Source organism: Mus pahari, chromosome 5, assembly GCF_900095145.1.
Source record: "Mus pahari chromosome 5, PAHARI_EIJ_v1.1, whole genome shotgun sequence".
NCBI classification, from domain to species: Eukaryota; Metazoa; Chordata; class Mammalia; order Rodentia; family Muridae; genus Mus; species Mus pahari.
This window is the reverse complement of record NC_034594.1, coordinates 63,119,486-63,143,119: the sequence shown is the minus strand read 5'-3', so window position 1 is coordinate 63,143,119 and position 23,634 is coordinate 63,119,486. Positions and strand designations below refer to the sequence as shown.

General features: G+C 43.9%; 1 protein-coding gene across 6 annotated transcripts in view; it reads right to left on the bottom strand.

Annotated features, from left to right (window-relative positions):
* Window positions 1-208: 208 nt before the first annotated feature.
* Window positions 209-23,634, bottom strand: part of LOC110321855 (nuclear autoantigen Sp-100-like) — a 63,684-nt gene continuing 40,258 nt past the window's right edge. For 3 of the 6 annotated variants that reach the window (XM_029539157.1, XM_029539153.1, XM_029539154.1), the window contains 11 exons: window positions 21,326-21,400; window positions 18,837-18,887; window positions 15,914-16,018; window positions 13,289-13,431; window positions 11,906-11,938; window positions 11,612-11,650; window positions 7,911-8,026; window positions 5,977-6,094; window positions 5,634-5,705; window positions 4,808-4,951; window positions 209-860 (listed from right to left, as the gene is read on the bottom strand). In XM_029539157.1, the coding sequence (XP_029395017.1) occupies window positions 735-860; window positions 4,808-4,951; window positions 5,634-5,705; window positions 5,977-6,094; window positions 7,911-8,026; window positions 11,612-11,650; window positions 11,906-11,938; window positions 13,289-13,431; window positions 15,914-16,018; window positions 18,837-18,887; window positions 21,326-21,400 (1,022 nt within the window). In that variant the 3' untranslated portion in view covers window positions 209-734. Of the gene's footprint in view, window positions 861-4,400; window positions 4,952-5,633; window positions 5,706-5,976; window positions 6,095-7,910; window positions 8,027-11,497; window positions 11,651-11,905; window positions 11,939-13,288; window positions 13,432-15,913; window positions 16,019-18,836; window positions 18,888-21,325; window positions 21,401-23,634 lie in introns of those variants that run through there. The other 3 variants (XM_029539159.1, XM_029539158.1, XM_029539156.1) reach the window with 2 other exon arrangements.

Sequence of the window (23,634 nt, the reverse complement as noted above, 5' to 3'; positions counted from 1 at the left end):
TCGCCCGTTTGGGATGGGGTAAAAGGCTCAGTAAACCCTGGCTTTCCTTTCTTCCTTAAAACATATTATCATTATCACCATCACCATCATCATCAATAAGTGTATATTAGCAAAACACACACACACACAGAGAGAGAGAGAGAGAGAGAGAGAGAGAGAGAGAGAGAGAGAGAGAGATCAAACTGGACGCTCACAACAGGCAGCCGGAACTGTTTGTGGAAACAAGTCAGCCAGTTTCCAGTTGAGCTTTCTCTCCATGACTGGGCTCCTGTGGCTGAATGTCTGGCTTCTCTTTCCTACTTTCCATCCCAGGATAAACAGTTGTAACCTCTGTTAGAACCGGTCACCTTCTAGCTGCTCTCAAGGACACGGTGTTATTTTCACTCTTGGACTGACTTTGTTGGTTCCTCCTCCCTGTCACAGAGTTAGAGGAGCAAGGCCACCCCTAGACAAGACACTTCGGAGGGCATTTTATGAGCCTTGGATTTGAAATGGGGGAGGGGGGCAATCCTGCTTCCAGAGTGATCTTCCTGTAGGCTCAGACCTGACAGTTCCCCAGGAAGATGGACTTGGTATGCTCTAAGTTTTCTTTAGAAAGATGATCAAACAGGAAGGACGATGTAGAAGGTTAGAGATGGGAGTGTGGCAGGCTGTCTACTTAGAAAGGTGGGCTCTCTTAGCATCATGCTGTTGGCTGCTGGAGGGACGGGCACCGGGACGGGGATCAGAAAGGACTAGGTTAACAAAACGGTGTGCGTACACGGTTCACGCTGTTTGCTTGTATCCTCAATTGAAAAAATCCTTCTGAAATTCTCCTCAAACTTGTTTCTTACTATGATTCCAAGATTTTTGAACTTGCTCTGAAAAAGAAGTAGGACATTGGTGATCGCCACCGCTCAACACACTTAGCTAGCCAGCCCTCTGGATAACCCAGGACCTCACTTAGACTATTCCAAATGGTGAGGTTAAACCCAATTAAGAGGAGGTAGTGGCGCCTTCAAGATGGCTCAGTGGTTAAAGGCACCTGCACCTGCACCCACTGTGGCATTCACCCTCTCCCTACAAAGTGAATAAATATAAGTGAAACCATTTTTTAAAAAAGAAAGATGTTATATTCCCTGATGATTTGATTCTGTCTCTTTCTCAGGAAGACATAAACAAGGCTAGTATGCAGGCTAAATATCCCTTGCTTTAAAGGCCTGAGATGGGTAGAGGGTTTTAGATTTGGGAATACATAATGAGAGCCCACAGGAACAGGACCCGACTTGAAATCCAGAATTCATTTGAGTTATATAAATACTTCATAGCCTGAGTGCAATCTTATACAATATATTTAATATGATAGATAGCCTGAGTGCAATCTTATACAATATATTTAATTTGTTTAACACAAAATGAAGTTTTCGCAGTATGAAATTTTTCATTTCTACCATGTGGGTGGTGGGTGAGATATGACGACATTCAAAGGCTTAGGAGAACTAATGGGCTCTTCTTTTCCTTACACTTACAATCTCTCGGGTATCTATCTATCTATCTATCTATCTATCTATTTATTTATTTTTATATCTTTTTTTATTTTATTAGATATTTTCTTTATTTACATTTCAAATGCTATCCCGAAAGTTCCCTATACCCTCCCCCAGCCCCTGCTCCCCTACTCACCCACTCCCACTTCTTGTCCCTGGCATTCCCCTGTGCTGGGTCATATAAAGTTTGCAAGACCAAGAGGCCTCTCTTCCCAATGATGGTCGACTAGGCCATCTTCTGCTGCATATGCAGCTAGAGACACGAGCTCTGGGGGTACTGGTTAGTTCATATTCTTGTTCCACCTATAGGGTTGCAGCCCCCTACAGCTCCTTGGGTACTTTCTCTAGCTCCTCCACTGGGGGCCCTGTGTTCCATCCAATAGCTGACTGTGAGCATCTCTCGGGTATTTATTAGGATAGATAAGGAGTTATGGAATTTGGAGAAGAGACAGATCCTTAAATCTGCAACTTAAAACTATGAAATGCTAGCAGGGTGGTGGCGGTACACACCCTTTTGCCCTAGCCCGGGGAAGCAGAGGCAAGTGGGTCTCTGTGAGTTTAAGACCATCCTGGTCTACATAGCAAAGACCTTCCAAATGTATCTTTTCAGCAAGCCACTTGTCACTGCTTAGAAGAAAATAAAAGACTATATTAGGTTCTTAAATTAGCCATAAAACCATAGGGTAAATTGACCATATATGCTACTTACTCATTTTAGGCCCAAAAGTTACAAAAGATAGTAAGTAAATCCAAGTAAACTCAGCAACAATGTCTTATCTCACACACCCATCCTGAATTTGGGGCACAAAGAACAGCCTTTAACTAGCTACAAAATTAAAATTAAAAGTAGTGGAGTGAAATGAATTATTTTTCCCATGATGATCAGAGATGATGGAGTGTAGTTTCTATACTCAAGACTCATGTCACCCCAGACAGAACAAAGTTTTCACCCCCATTTCATGCCTCAGTGGATAAAGACTTGGTGTGACAATTTCTCTGTGCCACCTACCCCACCTCACAGTTGCCTACCTTGACCTTGGTCTGGTGTTCCAGCCTGGGGATGTAATTCCATTTCACTAAAGCTTGCTTAGACGTCCCTTTAGTCTTCCTGCAGAGCTTTGGGGAGATGTTTTAAGGACATGTACCTAACATTGTCACCTCAGCCAAAAACTGGGGGAATTTTCTAATTCTTTGGAAATTTTAAAAGATTAGTTATTGTTATAATTATTATCACCATCAGTAGTATTTAGTATTGTTATATACCAGAGGGGCTAAACATCACTCGTTCATCACCAGAGAACCTTCTTGCAGTATATGGGGATTAACGCAGAGACCCACAACTGGACAATGTCCAGAGGGTGAGAGACTTCGGAACACTCAGCTCTAAATGGGATGTCTTCATCAAACCCCTCCCCTCAAGGCTCAAGGATCTATGTGGGAGGGAGGCAGAAAGATTGTAAGAGTCAGAGGTGGGAGATGACACCAAGAACAGCACCTTTCAGTCACAAGAGAGCTCGTACTCATGTGAACTCGCAGAGACTGTGACAGCATGTTTAAGACCTGCAGAGGTTCAAACCAGACAAAACTGCAGCACTGAGAAGCAGAAGTGGACCCAAGGTCCTGTCCCTAACTAAGATGCTGTTTCTAATTGGGACCTGATGGGAGAGGGACAATCAGTTCTCTCCAATGGAGTGTCACTGGGCAAATCAACCATACTCCAGGATAGGCTCCACACCCAGGAGTAGCTGGCCAACATAAAACAGACTCCATGGTGTGTGGGTGTATGGGTGTGTGCGTGTGAGCGCATTTTTGTGTTGTTTTGGTATCTTTTGGCTTGTTGGCTCGGTTGGTTGGTTTTTAGTTTGTTTTGATTTTCATTTTTTTGTTCATTTTTTGTTGTTTTGAGAGGCAGACAATTGAAGTTGAGTGTGTAGGGAGAAGGGAAGTGTGGAGGATCTGGGAAGAGTTGGGGGAAGGGGAAAGAATATGATGAAAACATTGTTTGAAAGACACATTTTTTTTTTACCTATAAAGTTTTTAATAATTTGTACTATTCAGCTTTACTACAGATAGTCACATTGAATACCTTTGTAAACATAGCCCTTGCCACTTAGTGGGTGGCCTTAATGTCTGGATAGAGCAATACCCTCGAGGCAGCATAGCTTTAGACATCCTTTGGGGATCTATTCTGCTCTCAAATCTTAAGCAGTTGCTATTTTTTCTAGCAATGAAAGACACATTTTTAAAACAAAAAGTTACTTAAACAAAATGTATTTTTATTATTGTTGTTATTGTTAATGTTTGTTCATCTGAGACTGGGTCTCATTGTATAGCCCTGACTAGTGTAGAACTTGCTTTGTAGAGTGGGTTGGCTTTGAATTCACAGAGGTCTACCTGCCTCTCTGCCTTTGGCATTTCTACTATATTTAAGTATGGGTACTTATCTATGGGCATGTGCATGTGAGTGCAGGTGCTTGAGGAGTTAAGGATAGGGTGTTGAGCTGGGTGTGGTGGTGCCTTTAATCCCAGCACTTGGGAGGCAGAGGCAGGTGGATTTCTGAGTCCGAGGCCAGCCTGGTCTACAAAGTGAGTTCCAGGACAGCCAGGGCTGTACAGAGAAACCCTGTCTTGAAAAACGAAAGAAAGAGAGAAAGAGAGAAAGAGAGAAAGAGAGAAAGAGAGAAAGAGAGAAAGAGAGAAAGAGAGAAAGAAAGAAAGAAAGAAAGAAAGAAAGAAAGAAAGAAAGAAAGAAAGAAAGAAAGAAAGAAAGAAAGAAAGAGAGAATAGGGTGTTGAGTTCCCTGGAGTTGGAGTGACATGGGAGCCACATGATGCAGAAGTTGGGAGCTCCCATCCTTTCCAAGGGCATTGAGTGCTTTTCACTGCTGAGCCATCGCTCCAGCCCTGTGGCAAGAGATTTTTTTTTGCTACAGTACTAGGGATTCAGAAATGTGAGGTTCTGCAATTTGAGACATCTGATTTTTCTCCCTTTATAGATGGGAAATGCTAGCTGTCTTTAAAACACACTGCTGTTCCCTGCAACGAAGAGCATCTCTGTAGCCTACCGCTCTCCACAGGTGAGAAATCACCTGTCTGAAAGTGGAGCCTTTGGTCTTCCGAGAGTCACTGTGACTTTCCCCACCTGCATCATGGGGCTTCTAGAATCCTCCCTCAAATTTGACTTGTACAGGGCTTACCCCTTGATGAGGGCAATTATAGCATCCACCTGAGTAGAGAAAGACTCAACTCAGAGCCAAAAGGAAGCAGAGCAGAGGCGCTTACTTTATACAATATGCTGTGGTTGTGAAAGATGAGGCGCATGTCCCTCACAAAGCGTTGTACCGAATGGTATGCCTTCTTATTCAGCCTATTCTTGATTTTGTTTAACCACATGTGCTCCTGGAGGTCTGGAAATTTCTCTTTCCTCTGTTGAGGAAAGCAGAGAAGGCAGGGCTGTCAGTGTAGTCCTGAATTGGCCTTCCCACACTCCCATGGTTATAGACTCTGAATGTTTGCAATGGCCACTCCAGTCCAAACCCCTGGTGCGCTAACTGAGAAGTAAAGGCACTGCAAGGTCATTAGGTTATGGAGGTGCAGCCCCTGTGAGAGGGATGAGTGCCCTCATTGAGACTCCAGGGGGCCCTCTCCCTCTTTTTTCACCATACTAGAGAGCCATCAGAAGTGAACCATCTGCATCCCAGAAGACTTTTAGCCAGTTATGCTGGTGCACACCTATACTCCAGCACTTGGGAAACAGAGGCAGGTGAAACTCTGTGAGTCTGAAGCCAGCCTGGTTACATAGTTCCAGGTCAGTCAGAGCTGCACAGTGAGACTCTGTCTCAAAAACAAAACAAAAACAAAGCAAACAAAACAACAATAAAGAAGTAGAAGACCCTATCCAGACCCCAGTCATATTGGCACCTCAGCCTCAGACCTTCAGTCTCTAGATCCATAAGAAACAAATTGTATTCTATATATAAATAGTATGTATATGCTGCTCCCAGCTATGTATGGCTACCTACCCAAGGAGACCCATCCACAAGGCAAAGAGAAAGCCCGAATGTATAGGGAGAAGACCGCAAGGTTGCAGTTCTGTTGTTTTACTCACTTGCTTTGGTTTGGGGATAAAGAAGCCACTTTTTGGATAGCAATAGATAGTCAAAAGAAGCAGCTCACATTTCTGCAGAAAATGAAAGGTCATCACTTCCGAGGGGAAGATAACTTACAGAGAGAAGACATATTTAAATTCCAAGATGCAAGGAACAACTCCCAGACCTTTGACCTCTTTGAGACAAATATGAAATGCAGCTACTCCCTGGAGTCCATAGTCTATCATTGGGTCACATGACAAAGGACATCCTCATTTACCTTGGGGTTCTGTTCCTCACTGGCTGTGAGACTGCGTTCCTCTGCCAACCAAAAGGGGGACCTTCAACTTTCCACGGACTCACCAGCTGTTCCTTGGGTGACATCTTCCTCTTCAGGACCTCGGCCTCCTTATGACATGCTTGGGTTTTTTGGCACCTTAACTGATCCTTTCTCTTGCAGAAGGTACAATGCCATGGGCCACTGAGAGGTCAGGTATAAAGTGAGCAAGAGCAGAGTCTGTGAACCAGCCCCACCCCTACCCCCTTCTGTGGCCGATAAAGACCTCTGTTCAACAATGAGGAATGGTTTCTACCTTGTGTCTTGGAGGACCCTACCCTACCCACGTAGGCTCAAAATGCAAGGATAACCCCTTCCATTAAAAGTCAGTATGTTGAATGAGGAGTTTATCCAAGGAAGTGATGGATTCCCATTGACCACAAAACTTGATTTCTCCATTCAAGAGCATTGGGTGTTTGACAACAAGCCATGTTTGGTCCTAACAGTGAATTTAGTGCCTTGAACAAGGAGTCTTGAACCTTGATGGGCCAACCAGACTATAGAGATACAGTCAGGAAACCAGAAAGCAGATCTCGCTTCTCAGTCCTGCTAAGTAAGCAGAGCGCAAACTATCGGTGTCTTTTCATTTGGCATGGTAAGGTCTGTGACCAGAAACTGTGTCATGGAAACAGTAGGAAGGAGATTTGCTTACGGTGTCAAATGCTTTCCACTTTACCCCACGTGCCCGCTAACTTCATGTCAACTCAAGTCATTTTGGAAGAGGAAACCTCAATTGAGGAAAATAGATGCCTTAACCAGATTGGCCTGTGGGTGGGAGAGCCTAGGGTGCGTTTTCTTGGTTGATGATTGATATATGAGGTCCAGCTCACTGTGGGTGGTGCCACCCCTGGGCAGGTGGTCCTGGGTAATATAAGAAAATAACTGGCTGAACAAGCTATTGGGAGCAAGCCAGTAAGTAGCACTCCTCCATGGCCTCTGAATCAGTGTCTGCCTCTAGGTTACCACCCTGACTTTGCTGGGTGGTGGGTTACAAACTGTTAGATGAAATAGTCTTTCCTTCTCAAGTTTATTTTGGTTGTGGTGTTTTATCACAGTGATAAAAAACTTGACTAAGATACCCCAACTTTCATTCATTTCAATGATCCATCTTAACAAGACTGGCCTCTCTTTGTCCATCCAGTATTTTTTTTTCAAGGTGCCCATTACAAAATGCCCCTGGTGGGGTGTTGGGAGCTGCATGTGGGCAGAGATAAAGAGCTGATTCAGTTTGTGCCTAGGTAGCTTGTCTAACTAGTCAGAAGAAGGTGTTTCTGATGATTCTCTGAGATGGAGTTCTGGGAGCTGGTGGGTGGTCTTATGACTCCAGAGGACAATGTTCTGTTAGAGGGTTTCCAGTAGAGACCAGTTTCTGGGTCACAGTAGTTCTGTCCACACCATCCACAGAACCATCAAATCCCTTGTCCACCTCTTGGAATCTCACACACCATCTCTGTCCAGAGACACATCTATAGCAAAGATGTGCTTTGGTTGGGGTAAAATGCTAACACTCAGAATTCACAGTTCTCATGATGTGCTCTAGAACCCAGCACTAGTTTGGTAGAATGCTAGGGTGAACTTCTGAAGGCTTGATACAGCCCAGCTGTGTAAACTTGGGAATTCCAGAGTGGGGAAGAAGAATATATGGTTCAGACCAACAACTGCTCTACAATGTCATCACCCTAATGGAGTACCTCAGGAAGATGGAGCGATGCTTCTTATAGGTAGCCACTTGTAAGGCCTTTCTTTCTGTCAGTCTTCTGCTATGAGTGCTGAGAAACAGCACTGGACACTTGGCCACTTCTGAATCTTGAGACTAAGGGCCAGCAACTAACTCTCTCTCTCTCTCCCTGTGTGTGTGTGTGTGTGTGTGTGTGTGTGTGTGTGTGTGTGTGTGGTGTGGTGTGTAGGGGCGAAGTGTGCTCTGAGGAAGAAGGGCTGGAGACAGGGCTGTCTTACTAACCTCGTATCTTCCACAGGTGGGATGCTGCAATTCTTATGATAGAATTCTCTACAAGTAGCACAAGGGTGCAATTTCCGTCGTTGGCCGCATACTTTACAAGCTTTTGGATTTTCCAGCTACAAGAAGAAACGTTGTAGACAACTTCAAGATCAGTGTGACCCCAGAATTCTAGAACAAATGGCCTTTGCCTATACCAAAGTGGATTAGAAATCTCTCCAGTCCAAAGTATGTTTCAAATATTTATTTGTGTGTGCCTATGTGTTACTATATACATAATATGTAATACATATTATGTATATATATATATATATATATATGTAATATATATTAACACACAGGCACACACATACATACACATATATACATTCACAAACACTATAAAAGTATGTGTGTGCATACACACACACACACACACACACACACACATGTGCCTACAAAGGCCAGAGGGAAAATCTGAGCCCTTGGACTTGGATTGCAGGAGATTGTAAGATGCTATGTCAGTGCTGGGAATTGAACCTGGGTCCTCTGGAAGAGCAGCCAGTGCTCTAAACTACTGATCTAACTCTCCAGCCCATCTCCTCAAAATACTAAGAAGTATTATTGAGCAGAGATTTTAGAAAACATTCTGGTATGAAATAAAGTTCATAGAATTGTTGGGCTATGTCAGACTAGAAAAGTTTATATTGTGGAGACAGCAAATTCTGAGAATGAAATAACAGAAATACCATTGTAATAACAAAAGTAGCAAGAAAGTTGAATTAAAGATAACCTGATAAGTTTATTATTCAGGAAAGCCTGACTCCAAAATACAATGTTGTATCTGGCTTAATTCATTAGCTAATTAATTTCATCATTATCATTTTTTTCAAGAGGGGTCTCATATAGCCAGGGCTAGCTTGGGTTCTGATTCCCCTTCCAAGGTCACATTTCTAATGTTCAAGGCATGTGGCCAGGGGAACCACCCAGGGTTGAAGATCAGCCTCTGCTATTAGAACGTGGGGATTCCTTGGGCTCTGTCCTGCATCCCTGACTCGGTCCATTTGCCCTAATGTTCATAGCCCCTCCCATGGCCACCCCACCCCTAGACTTTCAGATCTATATTCTGGCCTTGGTTTGGGTCTGCAACATTCATTACCCTGTTCTCCAGGGAATCTGTATCGTTCTGTAACACTGACTCTGTTCCTCTCTCACAGTGGTCCTCTAGCCTCTAACAGCCCATATGCGAAGCCTGGATGTGAAGCCTGGTCCTGGGTCTCAGACACCCAGCCCTCCACCAATCATGCCTATCTTAATTTCTAAGTCTCACCTTATTCTTGAGCTATTGGGGTGCAGAATCCCTTATGCTTGACTGGAATCTCCGCTCACCCCTGTACAAGCAAGCTGCCCTCTTCCCCCAATTCTACCCGCACGAGGAAACCTCTGAACAATGGAAAGGCGCCAAGAGTCCAGTTCTGCATTCTTGGAGGCTGTCGCAACCTCCTCCCCAGACGCTGCCAGCCACCCCAATCCCTGCCTAAGTGCTCATATCTTGACCATACTTGGGCACAAGCCCAGCTTATAGCTGACACGTCTTCACCCCTCACCTGAAGATCTATACCTGCCACCCCCCCCCCCCCGCCTTACCCTGGGCATGTGACTTCCTCAGCCCTAGTCTTTGGAACCCATTAGCCTGCCTGGGAGCAGTATCTAATAAACCTGAATTTATGTGCTTTTAATGTGGTCTGATCTGGTCTATATATCTGTGAGAGAGAGAGAGAGAGAGAGAGAGAGAGAGAGAGAGAGAGAGAGAGAGAGAGAATGAGAAAACCCCAAGAAAAGAAAAGATGTAGTCAAAGAAAAAATTTAACAATTCATAGGTGAAGAGAATAAAATCATAATTTGTATTTTCTTCCTCCAGAGATTTACTATGACACAAGAACTACACACAAAGTGCAAATTCTAGACTGCAGAAACAAATCTGGTCTTTCCATAGGAACCTTGAGTGGCCGGCCACGTTTGGGGGCACGTATCTCCATCTGTCTTGGAGTAGTCCTTGCTTTTTATAATGGCAGGTGTTGTGACTATGTTTGCTGAACACTACTTTCAGGTCGTTGGGCCAAGGTTTCTGGTTCATCATCCTGTTAAAAAAACACTACAAGCAAGTCCCGAGAAAGAGCAGCATAGACAAATCTACATGGGGTTCCATGTCTAGAGTCCTTTGGAGGCCCAATGTTTGCTTCTTTAATGTGGGCAAGGAATCCAGGCCAAGGCACTCACTGTACCACTGAGGTTCATCACCATGGACCTCCAGCCCCCTTTTATAGTGGTCATCCCTCCATGGTGCTGGGGTTTGAACCCAGGGCACGGGATGTACTAGACAAGTACTCTACCACTAGGCAAACACCTTACCACTAAGCTATGCTCTTGTCCCTTTAGTTTTTTATTTTAACTCTATGTGTACAGATGTTTTTCTTACACATATGTCTGTACACCACCGGTGAGCCTGGGGCCCTCAGAAGTCAGAAGAAATTGGATTCCCTGGAATTAGAATTACAGGTAGTTGTAAGCCACCATGTGGGTGCTAGGTTTCAAACCCAGGCCCTTGGAAGGGTAGTAAGTGCTCTTAACCGCTGAGTGATTTTTCTATCCCTGACCCCCCCCCACCCCTTTAAACAAGAAATTTGTTCTCTTATTTTGTAATAGTCTTCAACATGCTATAGTCTAAAATCACTCATGGACTGAAAAATAAATTCAAGGCTCAAGACTGTAGTTCCAGGGTAGAATGTTTAACCTAACATGAATGAGGCCCTAGGTTTGATCCTTAACACAGAGGGAGAAGACATCTATCTCAGATCCCATCACCAGCAATTTCAGTTCACTGAACTGGATGCTTGAATAGTCTGAGGGGTTCTAAGGCACAGTCATCAGGTGAGATCTGTGTATCTGAAGCTGTGGCCCATGGACTAGGAGACTCAGCATCTGCTTTAGCCATCCAGCAAGTTATCCAGACACTGGAGAGTGGAGGCTCCTGCCCCTAGCAGAGAAACAAGAAAAGCATGGCTGTATCTAAGTAAGAGATCAGAAGGGGGAGGGGGGTTCCTGGGACTGGAGTTACAGATGGTTATGAGCTACTGAGTGAATGCAGAAAACCAAACCTGTGTCCTTTGGAAGAGCAGTTAGTGCTCTTAACCACTGAGCCATCTTTCCATGCCCCAGGTTTTTAAAAAAATCACATTTTATGCATGCGTGTGGTTACTCCTGTGACCCTCAGGTGGAGAGCAAAGGATGCATCTTGGGAGCTGGTTTTCTCTTTCTAGCATATGGTTCGTGGGGACTGAACTCAGGTCATCAGGTTTGGCAGTGGGAACCTTTACTTTTTGAGCCATATTGCCAGTCCATTCTTTTACAATTTTTAAGGGTTGTTCCCACCTCAGTCTTAAATGTTTTGATGTTAAACAGAGTCCTGGCCTTTACATTGTATAATTAAAAAAAAAATCAACCATGGGCTGATTTTTTTTAATTACCAACAAAGCAGACAAAGATGTCTTATGAATAAATACAAACTTTTTTTAAAAAAAAGTCAACCACAATGATACCAGATTATGGAATCCATTTTTATCATCATCAGCGAATTTAACAACTATAACGTGACAGAGATGGACAACTAACAGTTTGAAGCTGTTGGCCTCAGACACCGTAGCGGAAGGTCACAGGGCATTTACCTGTCTCTTTGTTTGCCTTGGGTTGGTTGGAGTTTCCTTCTGAAAGACAGAAGAGATCACTTGTGGGATAGCTCCCAAGGTCGGCTCCCATCTCTACCTCAGATATTTTGATGCTCAAAGAAGCAGATCATTGTAAAACAACAACTAGACAAACACCATAGGATAAATTCAAATCTGGTCAAATCCAAATTGGTCGATTTTAAAATGTATATATGGTCACGTGGGGACGGAAAACAAACAATTTGTAGACAGTGGCCTCAGACATGGCGGCAGGAGACTGTGGGAGATAGCTACCTTTTTTCTTGGTGGGTCTTGTAGAACTCCTTTCTGAAAGACAGAGAGATTAATGATGGGGTGGGTCTTTCTTTTATTTCTTGAACTAGGTATTTCTAACTGCCTTCTAGATACCACTGTCTGGATGTCCCATTGTTAGATACAAGGTAACTACTCCCTGGAAATTATTGATTTCCCATGCTCCCCACAGTGAGTCAGGGAAACCTGTAGACTTTTCCCCCATGTGTTCACCTCCAGCTTCCTGACACATTAAGGCTTTGCTTTCATGTTCTTCTTCCCCCATGCAGAAAGCCCCATTCTACACTTTGTCAGAACTATCCTCCATTAAGACCCAACTCTGTGAAGACTCTCCATCCCACCCCTTAGCTACAGCACCACTTCCTGCTGGCACCTCTCTTCACAGTACTAACTGTAGCATGAAGGTTCTGGCCAGGGGCTCACACCTGTAACCACATGGCTTTAGATGCAGCTCGGTCCATACTTGATGAGCAATCCCTTTTCCTTTATTGTGAATGTGACATAGGGAAAGTCCACCTGAGAGATGTGACAGAGAGTGCCGTGTACCCTGAGTCCAAATGAAATAGGTTCAGCTATCACGGGAACCTCCTGATTTCCCTCAGTTCAGAGTGTTGGAATGAAGGGCTTATTTTTAAAATGCAATCTTTAAATTACCCTTTCTTTTATTTACTTTTGCTTTGGCATAGAGGGAGTTAAGGGTATTACTTGGTGACTTAGGCTGTCCTGAAACTCACTACAAAAAGTCTGGGCAATTCCTCTGCCTCAGTCTCCCAAGGGTGTGAACCACCACACCCAGCTATTCCTTTTCAAGACTAAGTGTGAGATGACTTACTGGAAGAAATGACTTGCTGGGACATTCTGTAACTCAGACATCCATGTGGTTGAGTTATTTTCAGATATGTAATTTATTTTCTTTCATCATTGACACTCTGAGTTTAAAGACACGCCCGCCCCTCCCCCATCAGATTTTAAATTATATCCATGCTACCAAATTTTATACAATCAGTTAATGGGAAAGGCCACACAGAGTCTGTTCCCCTGCCACCTGAAGGATGGGAGTCAATCCATTTAAGAGGATTAAGCTGTAATACAGCCAGCCAAGGTGGCAAACACCTCAGTGGCCTGTGGGTAACACCCACGCCACGGAACCTGGCTAACAAGAGTCATGATGGACACAGAGATTCTGCTAACATCTTCTACCAGTGAGTTATGACTGTGAAATCTTTGGTTGAAGCTACCAGCCACACTGAGAGAGCCTTGAATCTGTTGCCGTTCCCCCAGAATATTAGAAGCTGCCTGACACAGGGGAAACTTTTCATCTACCATGGCTCCAGAAACCACAGACACTCTCTGCCCATAGAATACCTGTATCAGTTCTCTCAGGGTCCATCCCTTGCAGCGGATGCTTTGCCTCCAGTTCTTGGATTTTTCACGGTTTCCTTCAATTTCAAACTCCATGGGAGTGAGCCACCGTCCAGTCTCACTCTGTATACTCCTCACATAGATGCCTGGAAGACCAGGACAAACTGAGGCGCCAGCTATGAAAACACCCGTTCTTGACCTACCATCACGCTGGGTCTGGGGCTCAGGCTCAGTCAGGAAGGTTTACATTTCCCCGTGAGTCACCAAGGGCCACACATCAACCTGATAGGCAAGGACAGAGACTAGCTGGCATTGCCCTTTGAACTTTTCCTAAAAAGAATTCATTTATTTATTGTAGGAGTACTGGTGTTTTGCTGGGTGTTTTGTTGATCGGTGGACAACATGCATGCTTTCTGCCTACAGAAACCAGAAAAGGACATTGTCTCTCCTGGAACTGGGGCTATGGATGGTTGTGGGGCACCCTCTGGTTGCTGGGGATGGAACCTGGGTCCTCTGGAAGAGCAGCAGCTAGTGCTCTTAACCACAAAGTTGTCTCCTCAGCCCTTAACATCACTTTTTAAAGTATTCTACTGTAATATTAAAAGAAAAGAGAATAGCAAAGGAATGCCTCTGAGATACAAACAGGATTTGTTCTCCTCCTTTTACTGTGCTCTGGGGTAGGGCCAACTTGCATTTTAGAAAGGTGAGTGAGGACACAAAGTTCCCTGTTGGGCTCTTGTGAATCCACCCAGGAGGAAGCTATCACCACAGCCAGTCCTGTCTTACATCAACAACGCTCTTCCAGCTCATGAGAGCTAGCTAAAAAATATTCTCATATTTTTGGCACATGGCTATTGGATGTTAAAAGTGGTTTTGGAAATATAATCTAGAGGGAATAGCTAGATTACACATAGACAGTAGAATTGTAGGGAAAACACCTATTTGTTGATAACAAAATAACCGTATTGAGGCTAGAGAGATGGTTCAGTGGTTAAAATTGCCTGCTGCTCTTGCACAAGGCCCAGGTTCAGGTCTCAGAGTCTACAAGGTGGCGTCTAAGCACTTGTAACTCCAGTTCTGATGTCCCCGGTTGGTCTCCAGGCACATTTGTAGTGCACAGACACACATGCAGCCAAACACCCATGTTCATAAAACAAAAATAAATCTTAAAGAAAGAACTGTGCTGTAGGAGGAAGGTCAGTCACGATGGATGATAGAACAGTAGTTCTGTACTTTAACAATGATCATTTTCACTGTATTTTTATCTATAATCTTTTATTTCCCATTGCAGTCCGGTGAGAGGAGTTTTATTCTCATTTCATAAAAGAGGAAGTTCAGTGTTAGAGAGCCTGACAGAGATGATAAAGCAGCTGACTTGGGGTTTAGCTATGAGTACCTCCCCATCAGGGTTCTCACATTGACAACCTGCTCCTTGACTTGATGACAAGTGAGCTATTCTCGATCACAGAGGGTGCTGCCCACAGGAGGGATAATAGTAACTCTCATGGGATCCCAGTTGCTGGCTTCCTGTCTTATGATATGATCTCTTCCTCCTACAGGTTCTTTTGTCATGAAGCCACCTATCAGCAGTCTCTTACCAAAAGCCACACAATAGGCTGCATGATCTTGGCTTTTTAGCCCCTAAATCTGTAAGTTAACTAGAGTAGCCTGACTTGAATACTAAAACAGAGCCAAGGACACTGGGCTAATATACTGGTAAGCACGAAGTTTGAGTGTCTCTTTCTTCCAATTCAAAAATCTGCCCCCCACCTCCCTTTTAACTTAGATTAAAGTTTGACAGATGTTACAGGTAACAGGCCCATAAAGGTTGATGATGAACCTCTCAGGCACGTACATTTCCTGCCCAGCTGTGGAAGTTTTCACTCTGGTATGAGGTACTAGATGAGCATCTTATGAGCTTTTTTCTCAAGGGGAATGGGAGGTAGCTTGATAGGCTATGGTTTTGTATTTAAACATGCAAAACTGCAACTTGGGGGTAGAGCTCATGACAGAATGCCTGCCAAATATGCACAAAGCCCTGGGTCTAGCCTCTCTGGGGTGTGATGCAGAAAGAGATAAACACAGCAACCCCGAGACTCTCCTGAGAAACCACCATCCGACACAGTCAGCCCTTGATTGGCATCTGCAAATGTCATCTTGCTGTGCTGAAACTGTTACAAGGAGTACACTCGACACATAAGACTCGGTTCCCTCTTGGGCATCTACAGAGAGAGGTGTCTTCACTTGGCTGTTAGAAACTCTGGCACTAGGTTCAGGCAGTCTCCACCAGGAGAGTAATGTCAAGATTTCTCTGTCTGTCTGTCTGTCTGTCTGTCTGTCTGTCTGTCTGTCTGTCATCCTGGCTATCCTGGAACTCAATCTGTAGACCAGGCTAGCCTTGATCTCAGAGATCTGCTTGTTTCTGCCTCTCAAGTGTTGGGATTAAAGGAGTGTACCATCACAGCCCGGCTCATGCCCTCTTCTTACTGTTAATTTGGCCTCACAACCTCTCACCTCATTAACAGGCATGGCATTACCTATAAACTAGATCTGGGATGAGACACCCTCAACACAGGTGCCTGCCCCCTACACTGTGACTTTGAAAGGCACTGAAGATCTGAAACTTACCTTGCTTAAATTTCTCCTTGTTCAGAAACCCCTTAACGTTGCCACATATTACAGGAAGCTCAGTTTCTCTAAAATCCGCATTTTCTTCTCTGGGAATTCTCGGACCTGCAGGGACACAGTTCACTTTATTCTTGAACTGTGCAGGGCCTTCCCTCTACCCACTTTGTTATCTTGCCTGTACAACTAAAAATGCATTAGGTTTTCACATGAATTAGTTACAATTTATAATATAGTACGTATTATCTCTTTTAGGCATGATTAGATGCTAATAAAGATAACCACACACTCTGCTCCCAACCTCTGGACTCCTACTCAGTAGCCAGAACCTTGGGGAAAAGAATTCCACTCCCAGACTTGTTGGCTACAGCAGCCACTGCATGATGGCTGTCTTCCAAATACTTTGGAGAGTTAATTCTCATTGTATTAGGGCTTTGGAGTTTTGTAGATGGGAAACATAGTGCTCAAATTCTGTTCTATGGTCTTGTTGGATGCATTTATGGTAGAAAAGTGGGATGGGAGAGGCACCCAATGAGGGGGTGTCATCTCTGTCCTTTGATTTGATTTGCTGTCTTTCTCCTCTACTGTGCTTGCCTGGGGTAGAGGGGCTCAGGCAGTAATAGCTCTAGAGCAGTGCTTCTCAGCCTTCCTAGTGCTGTGACCCTTTAAGGCAGTTCCTCACGTTGTGGTGACCCCCAACCATAAAATTATTTTTGTTACTACTTCATAACTGTCATTTTGCTACTGTTATGAATCACAATGTAAATACCTGTGTTTTTCGACAGTGGTGGTCTTAGGCGACACATGTAAAAGGGTCGTTGAACCCCCAATGGGGTTGTAAGCCACAGGTTGAGAACCACTGCTGTAGCTGATTCTGTAGATGCCAGAGGGACCCTGCAGACCCTTCAAGGGGCATATGTATTGGAAATAGGAAGCCACAAGTGTGTTTCTATTTAGACAACATGGTGCTGCTTTGAATATCTGAGATAAGCCAGCCAAAACATGGCTGACACTGGACATGGTGGAAGGGGGTAGGGACAATGAGTTAGCACAAAATGACTGACACAAGATGTCTGGAGACCCTAAAGTAAACAGCGATGTCATGTGACAGTTGTGGCAGTGGGACACTTTTATGTGGGTCTGTATAAATATGGCCTTGAGGTCAGGGGCTGGAACTATCACATTTACTGTCCTACCTGTGTGTCGGTCTGCAGGCCTGGGTGCCTACCTCCACTCAGCCTGCCTGTATGTGTGCCAGCGTACAGCAGGGTGCCTGCTGGTAACTGCCTGCCTAGCAGCTTGTACGCTGGTGAACAGATTATGTCTCATTTTCCTGTCGTTTGTCAAAATCTCTTCAACCTCCCAGCTGTCCAAGATCACCCTCATTTCCTGGCGTCTGAGCACCTAGCTCAGAGTATGTGGAATCTAATTCCATTGAACCAGACAATGAAGGCCTTACAATGAGTTTCCACAGTAGTGTCTCCTACTACAGTTATGGGGATCCATCAAAGACCCAGTGGGACTGGGGTTGGGGGTAGACATCGCACAGTTATTTTAGAGTACATACAGTCTATCAGAACAACAGTGGTCCAGCTGGACACTCAACTTAATTCTCCTGAAAGCCCATGTCACACCTTTACAGATAAGCAAATTGAGTTAGAAAAGGACAAAAGTCTGGCTTAAGTCACACAGGACTTTAGGGATTAGCATACAGGTCTTGTGTCACCACCCAGGTCTGTAGGGTTCTGAGGCTTTTAATATGGGCAAGAAAAAATACGCTAAATAGCATGTGGGTCATGTACTTTATTTCCTTCCTCAAGAATGGTCAGTAGGCCGGGCGTGGTGGCGCACGCCTTTAATCCCGGCACTCGGGAGGCAGAGGCAGGCGGATTTCTGAGTTCGAGGCCAGCCTGGTCTACAAAGTGAGATCCAGGATAGCCAGAGCTATACAGAGAAACCCTGTCTCGAAAAACCAAAAAAAAAAAAAAAAAAAAGAATGGTCAGCATATGAAGGCCTATGCAGTTCTGGGTCGCTCCCAAATTGACTAACTAATCAATGGGATGATGGGAGTTATCAACCCTCCATTGTGCTGCTGAAATTGACCAATGCTGGTGATGATCCTAAGGGGTGGAATTGGTTTCATCAGCCAATCGAGAAATCTGACTTGTCAGCTCACAGAGTGTAAAAGAGCGACTCACGAACGTTTGTTGCAGCATTCCTGACAAGCTGTGGACCCACCTCAGGTACCAGCAGAGGAGCAGGTAAAGAAATTGCTCTCTCAGCCATAAAAAAGAAAATCAAAATTTGTAGGAAATTGGATACAACTGGGAGATCATCATGTTAAGCAAATCTAGTCAGTCTCAGAAAGACAAAGGTATGTTTGCTTTCATTTGTGGGTCTTGCGAGTTCATACAGAGACACAAAATTATTAATTTGTTTTGCTTTGGTTTGTTTTCTTTCTTTTCCTTTTCTTTTTTTAGACAGAATTTATCTGTGTAGTCTTGGTTGTTCTAGAACTTGCTCTGTAGACCAGGCTGTCCCTGAACTCAAATATTCATCTACCTCTGCCTTTTTAAGTGCTAGGATTAAAGGCATATGCCATCATGCCTCCCTCACAAAATTGTATGTTCAAATGACATGAACGTAGGAGCAAAATTGTCTAGGAGACAAACAGGAATGGGGAGTGGAGGGTCACGGGTCCTGGTGGAGTATGCTCAAAGTTCGTTTATAGGGTCAGGCATGGTGTCATGTGCCTTTAAACCTAGCACTCAGAAGGCAGAGGCAGGGGGATCTTGATGAGTTCAAGAGAAGCCTGGCCTACGCAGTGAGTTCCAGGCCAGTTAGCATTGCATAGTGAGACCCTGTCTCAAAACATTTAAAATATTCTTATTCATTAAAATCTTATTAATCACATTTTTTTTTTACCTCTTTTTCTGCCTCGTCGTGAAGAAGGATAGGCACTTCTTGCTAGGACAGCTGAGAAAACAAGATACATGTCTCTTATTTATCACATCACACGGTGAGCAACATTTTACAAAAACGCTGATTGAAGCTAACTTTGCATTAGTCTGCTTAGTACTTAGTGAAACATATCAAAATCCAGATCAGAAGTCAGGAGCATTTCTTACAAAGGCCTAGACAGTAAATGGGCAAGGTTGTCTGGCCCATAATTCCCTTTGTGGTTCCTCAGCTTTCAAATTAGAAAGTACCCACTGACTACATGTAAACAGAAGGGGTTCAAATAAAACTTTATTCATAAATAACTGGTGAGCTAAGGTTTCCTTCTGGGCTACAGATCGCTGACTTCCAATTTATATGTAAAGGTGATAATTAGCAGGTTTATGTGTTGTCTAGATCACACACACACACACACACACACACACACACACAGAGAGAGAGAGAGAGAGAGAGAGAGAGAGAGAGAGAGAGGAACAAGTCACTTCATAATCATGGTTGGGACTGTAATGGTCAAATCTATTGGGATGATAAAGTTGGAGAGTACAGATGGCTTTTTTGCTCCTTCTCAGTCTGTGTCCACAGCTGGCATCTTTAGACACCAGGCTGGAGGCAGATGCATCTCTGTGAGTTTGAGGGCAGCCTGGTCTATATAATGAGTTCCAGGACAGCCAAGGCTATGCAGAAAAACCCTGTCTCTGAAAAGTAAAACAAAACAAAACAGAAAATCCCCAAAAGTTACAACTACCACATGCAAATAATTTTGTTAATAGTTAATACTAATCATTCAGAGAGGTGGGGGAGGGAGGGAGAGAGAAGAGAGAGTGTCAGGGTGTGCGTCTTGGGCTTTCTCAGAGAATCAGCAGGTGTCTGGATGTCTTTGCACGATGTAACAGGGTCCCGGATCCTGGACCAGAGCTCTTGTCCAAGCACGCTCCACAGAGCACAGTGGGAGGCAGAGAGTGCGCTTCTATCAGCATTAGCTTCCCTACCCCAGGCTTCTTGAAAGAGGCTACGTTTTATTTCTTTCCTCTTTTGGTTGTTCTGTTTATCTATTTGCTGAGACAGTGCCTCACCCTATAGTTCTGCTGGCCTGGGCTCAATATGTAGCCCAGGAGAGAGGTTACATTTCTCTAGGCATAGCTGTCAGACATTGCCTTCAAGAAAAACCAAAGGTTTGCCATGACCAAGATAGGCCTCTGACCCTGGATAAGTTGGGGAAGGAGAGACTATCAGAGTCACTCAGAAGTAGCATAAAGGTGAAGGTTATGCCTAGAACGGTCAGTGGTGGCTGATGGCTGGGCTGAGAGCCAGCAAGGGAATTTATGAAGAAACATGGTTCTTCTAGCGAGAAGAAACTCTAGATAGGAACTTGAAGGGTGTATTTGGGAGATACACTGCCCAAGGTGACAGCAATAGGCTATTGATCTTCTAGGAGGGTTATTTGATGTCTTAATTTCAAATCAAGTTAGTCACTATTAACCATGGGAAATTCTTCTGCTATACTAAGAGGAAAATTTATGGCCATACACATGCATGTGTGTGCACATATACATACATATAATGAGATATAAAGTCATATGAAGTAAGTGGGGAGAGAGATTGGAGGAGAGGGAGATGAAAGAAGAAAAGGAGAGAGGGAGTGGGGGGGGGACACATTGTTTTAGACTAATGATTCAGTAATTTGTCAGATCTGGGCCAGAGACTGGCTGAGGGGAGACTGTGGTCTCAGTGGAGCAGACTCCTCCCTCCACTTGCTCAACTTCCCTCTTCACAGCAATTCTCTGACTGGAAGAGAAGTTTGGGTAAGCTGTAGACTCACCTGCCAAATGCAAGTGGGGCAGTGGGACTGACTCAGACAGCTAGCTGTTCAGGTTTAAGGTGGACTATGACAGGACAAGCTGTTCTCCCTCTCCCTCCAGTTGCTTATTCCCAGGAGCCATGGAAGATGCTCTACAGGCAGGAGAGGGGGATATCCACAATGCTTGCCAAGTTGCAGGGAGCGTCATAGACTAGGAAGTCACCCAAAGAGCTGGGTTGACCTGAATGACAGTCAATCTATCACGTTGCTTTACAGATGGGAAGAACTAACCGGCTCATGTCTGCACAGGGACCACATGGGTTTGGTCCCGAGGAGGGTAAGCTATATCACCTGTCACACAGAGGTGTTCGTTCTGTTTTGCTTTACAGTATTTCTGCCCTCGAACATTCAGAAGAGGCTGTAGGGACCTTGTCTGACCACAGACACATCAATATGTTGATTGTTTTGATTGTTTGCGAAGCTGCCATCTTTGGTCCCTTTCACAGATATACTTTGGAAACTGACTAAATTGTGATTATTTCTCCATGGTTACCATGGCTTCATCAAGCAGAGAAATGGGTTTGTTATCAGAAGTATGTAATATAAAGAATGAAAATTTAGTACTGAAAATGTATCTTTTTTTTTTTTTATCTTTAACCTGGTTTCCAGCTTGCTTTCATTGGTATTTTGATGTTCCGTATTGAGTAGTTTCCAAGTCTCTCTCTCTTTTTCCCTGAGGAAATAGAAAACAAAGATCTCCTGAGGTACTGTTACTTGTAAAAAGTCTAATTCATAGTAAATATATATATATATATATATATATCATAGCTTTGTAATTACCAAGTCTTTGATATTTAACCTGGTATTCTGACATCACATCAACTTGACATAAGCTAGAGTCATCAGAGAGGAGAAAATGTCCCCAGAAGATCAGCCTATAGACAAACCTGTAGGACATTTTTTATTTTCTTTTCTGTCTTTTTCTTTTCATATCTATCTATCTATCTATCTATCTATCTATCTATCTATCTATCTATCTATCTATCTATTTATCTATCTATCTTTGTCTATCTTTGCTTTTTTGAGACAGTGTTTCTCTGTGTAGCCTTGATTGTCCTGGAACTTACTCTGTAGACCAGGTGGCCTTGAACTCACAGAAATTCTCCTGCCTCTACCACTAAAAGCTTGTACCATTGCTACCTGGCAATAGGGTATTTTCTTAAATAGTGATTATTGGGGGAGGCTTCAGCCCATTGTGGGTGGTGCCATCCCTGAGTTGGTGGTCCTGGGTTCTATAAGAAAGCAGGCTGAGCAAGCTGTGGGGAGCAAGCCCATAAAAAGCACCCTCCATGGCTTCTGTATCAGCTGCTGCCTCCAGGTTCCTGCCCTGCCTGAGTTCCTGTCCTCACTGCTTTTGAACACAAACTGTTTTTGTTTTTTAAAGATCTATTTATTCATTATATGTAAGTACACTGTAGCTGTCCTCAGACACTCCAGAAGAGGGAATCAGATCTCGTTACGGGTGGTTGTGAGCCACCATGTGGTTGCTGGGATTTGAACTCAGGACCTTCGGAAGAGCAATCAGGTGCTCTTACCTGCTGAGCCATCTCACCAGTCCGCAGCACAAACTGTTATATGTAACTATGAATGAAATAAAACCTTTCCTCCTAAGGTTCTTTCTGGTTATAGTGCTTCATCACAGCAATAGCAACCCAAATTAGGGTGCCGGGGTTTACCCAGATGCCATTTCCTCTGCCCTGACATTGATTCAATTCATTTACTCTAGAATTAATACAGAAAATAACTTCAGGCACTTTTGATTGTTTCCCAAGAAACACACTGAAAATAATAATAATGAGAAATAATACTTAAGTGTTTGCTGTGTGCTGGGCATCACTGCGAGCCTGCTATGCTTTGGATTTTAAATGTCCCCAAAGTCTTGTGTGCTGGAAGCTTGATCCTTAATTGATAGCTTTGCTAAGAGTGTGGAAATTCGGGAGGCCGGATGAGTAGAAGGAAGTTACATTTCTGAGTAGGGGAGTCCTTTCGGGGGTACTGAGAAAAAACACACTGACCTCACTCCAAATCTTCACTGTGGAGTTTCCAAGGTTTTTGTTCTCTCTGTGCGTGTCTCTGTCTTTGTCTCTCTGTCTCTGTCTTTGTCGCTCTCTATCTCTGTCTCTCTCTCTGTGTGTCTCTGTCTCTCTCTCCTCTCTTTCTTTCATCGTTGTTATTTTGTTTATTTACTTTTTTCAAGACAGGGTTTCTCTGTGTAGCCCTGGCTGTCCTGGAACTTGCTTTGTAGACCAGGCTGGCCTTGAGCTCACAGAGATCCACTTGTCTCTGCCTAAAGCCATGTACCACCACCATCACCTGGCTTTTTGTAGTTTCCAGTTAGTTTTTTCATATCAAATGACATTCTAATGTTTCCATAAGGGCCAACCATAGTTCCTGGGTTTATCCATGGCTTCATCTGTGCAAGAACTGAGCTCTAGGAGAACCAGGTTTGGAAAGGATAAACGAACAAATGTGGTTTCTACTTAAACTTAAAATCTCAATGCCTCCTCCTCAAGGCACATCCTCCTGCCTCAGCCTCCTGAGAGGGAGTGAATGTGTACCATCACCATAGCTTGATATCTGTTTTCAGAGAATTTATCTCATATGTTTGATAAAATAAATATAAAAAGAATTAAAAAAAAAAGAAGGTGGGTGGTGGAGGCACACTCCTTTAATCTCAGCACTCTAGTGGCACAAGCAGGTGGATCTCTGTGAGTTCAAGACCAGCCTGGTTTACAAAGCAAGTTCCAGGACAACTAAGACTGTTCGTTACACAGAGAAATCTTATCTAAAAAACAAAACAAAACAAAACAAAACAAAACAAAGCAAGCAAGCAAACAAACAAGAAAGGAAGAGAGAAAGAAAGAAAGGAGAGAGAGAGAGAGAGAGAGAGAGAGAGAGAGAGAGAGA